Source organism: Triticum urartu, chromosome 3A (genome assembly GCF_056163025.1).
Source record: "Triticum urartu cultivar PI428250 chromosome 3A, HENAU_Tu73, whole genome shotgun sequence".
Lineage (NCBI taxonomy): Eukaryota > Viridiplantae > Streptophyta > Magnoliopsida > Poales > Poaceae > Triticum > Triticum urartu.
In genome coordinates, this window is record NC_141875.1 from 666452877 (window position 1) to 666457077 (window position 4201).

Consider the following 4201-nt stretch of genomic DNA (forward strand, 5'->3'; position numbering starts at 1 on the left):
TAAATGGATCATGTTGTTTCAGGCATACTCCTCCTTTAACTTCATCCAATAGTGTGTGCACGTAAATGGTTGTCCCTCTGTCCTGTGGTACACCACGACAGCGCGTGCGGGCTAACATATAATGTGTAGACCAATATTGAATGGATGAATCAATCAAAAAGTTGAGTAAGAGGAAGCAAAACTTACCTCATCCTCTGTCACGTGCAATGGCCACCTTGCCTCGAGCTGACGAACTATGTCGCAAAATTTGGTGACGCTGGTCTGGCTAGTGTACCAGCGATACGATAATGACCTCACGTTGCATTGTTGAATGATGTACATGTCGTAGGGTACAATGTGCTTTCTTGCGTGAAACCCTTTTTGCACTTGCTACCAGAAGGCCACCCCTCTACTCCTGCCTACGAAATTCATGATACGACCAACCACGCATTGCACAACAACTCATCCTCCATGGTCGAGTAGCTCACCATCCTTCGTATTCTAAAAAATGATATAGCATTTGAAAAATCAGCTTAATGGCATTTAACCAAACACTTGTTGGGCGTGGTGTCCGCCATGGAGGTCGTCGACAGGGCGGCGGAGTGTACCTGGGTACAAACGGCTTCAGGGTGGACAACTATGTCGTAAAGGCGAGCGGGCGCGTCGGTGCGGGTTTGCAAACGTACGACAATGCCAACAACGGTGGAGGTGAAGGGATGCGGATGCAAAGTAAGGGAGAGAAGGAGTTGAGTGGAAGGAAAAGGGACCGGGTTGGGTGGGCCGGGGGTGTTGAGTCCTATGTGTCTGCTACCCGGACTCCCGCAACCCCACGTAGTCTCCAATTTGCAGGAGAAAACGCGTCCGAATCACACCGCGGATCAATATAGATCCGCGTTGGTTGGCTTTCATGGTTGATCCGAACGGATGCGAGCGGTTTGCAGAGATGACCTTAACACCTTTGCTAGACCTTGGTGTTTCATACATTCAGGCCTTATTTGGTTCCTAGGATAGAAATTTATATAGGAATAGGAAAATCATAAAAAGTGAGATGATATGCATGTCAATTCCTATAGAGAAAAAGATGTCATTTGGTGCATAGGATAGGATTTTTTCCATTGAGTCTAGGCTAATGTTTTTTTCTCCAAAACGTAAAGGATTGATTTCTATCCTACATAGGAATAGGAATTCATTCCTACAAACCAAAGGGCTTTAAATTTTTTTTTCTTTATAAATCATATCCTATAAAATTCCTATAAAATTCCTACAAACTAAAGGAGGCCCGAGGATCTGTTTCTCGAGCATTTTGCCGATGATACCACAAATCCAGAACCAGAGGCAATGATGCACGCTTTAATTAGAGGCTTGCACAATGAAACCAGAGAGCGGTGGGCGAGGCGTGTAGAACAGCCTCGCGTCGGCACGCTCCATGGCCAGCGCCGTATACGCGAGGAGCAGCGTCGCCGCCGCCACCGCACAGCACAGCACGGCTCCGCTCCGGCAACGGGCGCGTCATCCCATGCATCTGCACAAGATGCGAATAATACGGGCGATTAATTAGAGAACAAATGTACCACACCTAGCCCATCGTCAGACAAATAGGAAATTACCGAACTATCCTTGAGCCAAATTTTCAGTCCAACCATACAAACCATTGGATCAATTATTATGTACTACTACTCCTTGCAAGTTTACACACCTTAAAATCTGTAAATAACTCGTAGTTTAAACAAGCGAGACCATATATAGGCCTAGCTAGGCGGCTACGGTACGGCCGCCATCGACGCAGATGACCTGCCCGGTGATGTAGGAAGCAGCCGGCATGCAGAGGAACCCCACGAGCGACGCCACCTCCTCTGGCTCGCCTAGGCGGCCCAAAGCGGTGCGCGCGCTCTCCGCCTCCCACATCCTCCCTGCCGCATCTGAGTCGATCTGAATGCCGCTGCTGTCGAGGAGGTCCGTCCGGACTCCTCCCGGCGCGACGCAATTGACCCGGATGCCGTCGCATGTCCACTCAACGGCGAGGGTACGGGTGAGCTGGTTCAGGGCCGCCTTGGTCGCCGAGTACAGCGACAGCGTCGGGTATCCGAGCAGCCCGCCAATGGATGAGATGTTCACCACGTTGCCGCCGCTGCCGGCGAGGAGGAGCGGGTGCGCCAGCTGCGCCAGGTGGAAGCAGGACTCGAGGTTGGTGGCCATGAGACGGGCGTACTCCTCCGCCGTGCACGCCGTGGCCGCCCCGAAGAAGGTCTGCCCGGCGTTGTTCACAAGGATGTCCAGCTTGCCCCCCAGCTCGGCGCTGGCCGTTGCCATGAGCGCCTCCCGGTCGCCGCGCACGGAGACGTCGCATGCAGAGCCCGTGACGCGCGCGCTCAGGCGGCCCGCCTCGGCCTCGGCGGCCCATCCGCGCAGCCGCTCCTGCACGTCGGCGTCGCTCCGGGCGCATGTGTGCACCCGGACGCCGAACCCCGCGAGCTCCTCCACGATCGCGCGCCTGCGCCATGCATGGTTCGCAAGTGATTGTGTCAGTGTGTGCGATCAGTGACAAAGCTAGCGGCGTGAAAGAAAGAAGCATGCAGGGCGTACCCGATTCCTTTGGTTCCGCCGGTGACGAGGGCCGTCTTGCCGGCGAGGCTCCACCGCTCCTCTCGGCTTGCTGCTGCTGCCGCCATCTTGGGTCGACCGATGCGTGTATCTCACTGAGTAGACTTGTATATATATACGACGATGATGCTATTAGCTCTCGCGAGAGACTACGACGTGTATAGATGCTTTGCTCGGGGAACTTTTGTCTTGTACGATGAGTACCTTTTTCTTCTTCTCTCTCTTTTTTTTTGCGGGTGATGATTACACTAGCAAAGTGACCATAACTAACAAATCCATTGGCGCCTCCCCCCCCCCCCCCCCCCCCCCACCCCCCCAAAAAAAACAAATCCATTGGCGCCGTCGCGCGGTGCTCGGCCGGGCAAATTAAGGTTTCTTTCAGGATCCAATTAAGAGTTGCTTTTAAAAAAGGAGCTATATATGTATAACCAATGGAAACGACTACTTCTTTTTTGCGGGGTGAAAGACTTTCGTTTAATCAGTCTGGATCAGGATGATCCAAGGAGCATAATTAAGTTTACAACCTCTTCAGGTGCTGATCACAACCAAACGGCTGTTTTAACACAGGCACGTCCTATTCTAGCTAGCTTATTACTAACTTGATTACTCTCCCTCCTAATGGCTCTAACCTTCACTTCTCTTCCACCATAAGTACTCGCTTTAATCTCATGAACGAGGCCTGCGTTTGGTGACCGGTCTGTAGACTTGTGCATGAGCATAGCAGCAACCTCTGAGCAGTCCGTCTCGAGGATGAATGGTGCTGAGCTCCACTCCATAGCAAGGGAAACCCCTTCTCGACATGCTTCCAGTTTAGCTGCTAGTGCATTATGGCATGTGAACATGTGGCGTCAAGATGAAAAAACGATATGGCCCTCCGCGTCTCGCATGACCATCCCGATGTCGCCATTCCCTGCTTGCTCCGAGTAAGAGCCGTCGATGTCGAGCTTCAGCCAGCCGGCGGGAGGCGGCTCCCATCTATCTAGTTGTCGTGGCACCCCGCCCCTACTGGTTGGTTTGCTGAATGACGTTCCAGCCACATGGGGTGCCGACAGCTGCACCACCATTTTGCCTTTCTCATGGTCGCCTTGGGGATGCTGCTGGATACAAAGGAGGGACGTGATGTAGCTGTGCAAGAATCTACGTGATGCCTTGGTCGGGGGAGCTTCCTTCTCATGTGTGATCTTATTTTGGACATGCCATGAGCGCCACATAGTCATCAATAGAGTCATTCTTGAGGTGCTGGTGAGTGGCTCCAGTACCTCAAACAACCACTCCGGCCCTGTGTTGCGAACAGAGCTAATATCTGGCAGCGGCCAATCCTGCGCCATGGCACACCATAGGTCCACCGCACGAGGGCACTCACACATAGCATGGAAGCCGTCCTCGCATTCCATTCCACACACATGGCATATATTAGATGGTTCCAAGTGACCAGAACATTGGTTGGACCAAGTGGCTAGAGAATTAGTCACAAGCCGCCATGCAAAGACGCGTACCTTAGGGGGAGCAGGGCAGCCCCATATGATCTTCCAGATGGCATGACGACCATCTGGTGCCCTGCTCGTAGCACATGCTGATGGGCGCTCACACTCGTCCATGGCTAGGCGGTAGGCCGAACAAA

At 52.7% G+C, this 4201-nt stretch overlaps 1 protein-coding gene across 1 annotated transcript; it reads right to left on the reverse strand.

Annotated features, from left to right (window-relative positions):
• Window positions 1-1705: 1705 nt before the first annotated feature.
• LOC125549063 (noroxomaritidine/norcraugsodine reductase-like) lies at window positions 1706-2653 on the reverse strand. The gene is made up of 2 exons (XM_048712556.2): window positions 2563-2653; window positions 1706-2470 (listed from the first exon to the last, which is right to left on the reverse strand). The coding sequence occupies exons 1-2, from the start codon at window positions 2646-2648 to the stop codon at window positions 1732-1734; spliced, it is 825 nt and encodes a 274-aa protein (XP_048568513.2). The 5' UTR covers window positions 2649-2653; the 3' UTR covers window positions 1706-1731.
• Window positions 2654-4201: the final 1548 nt, after the last annotated feature.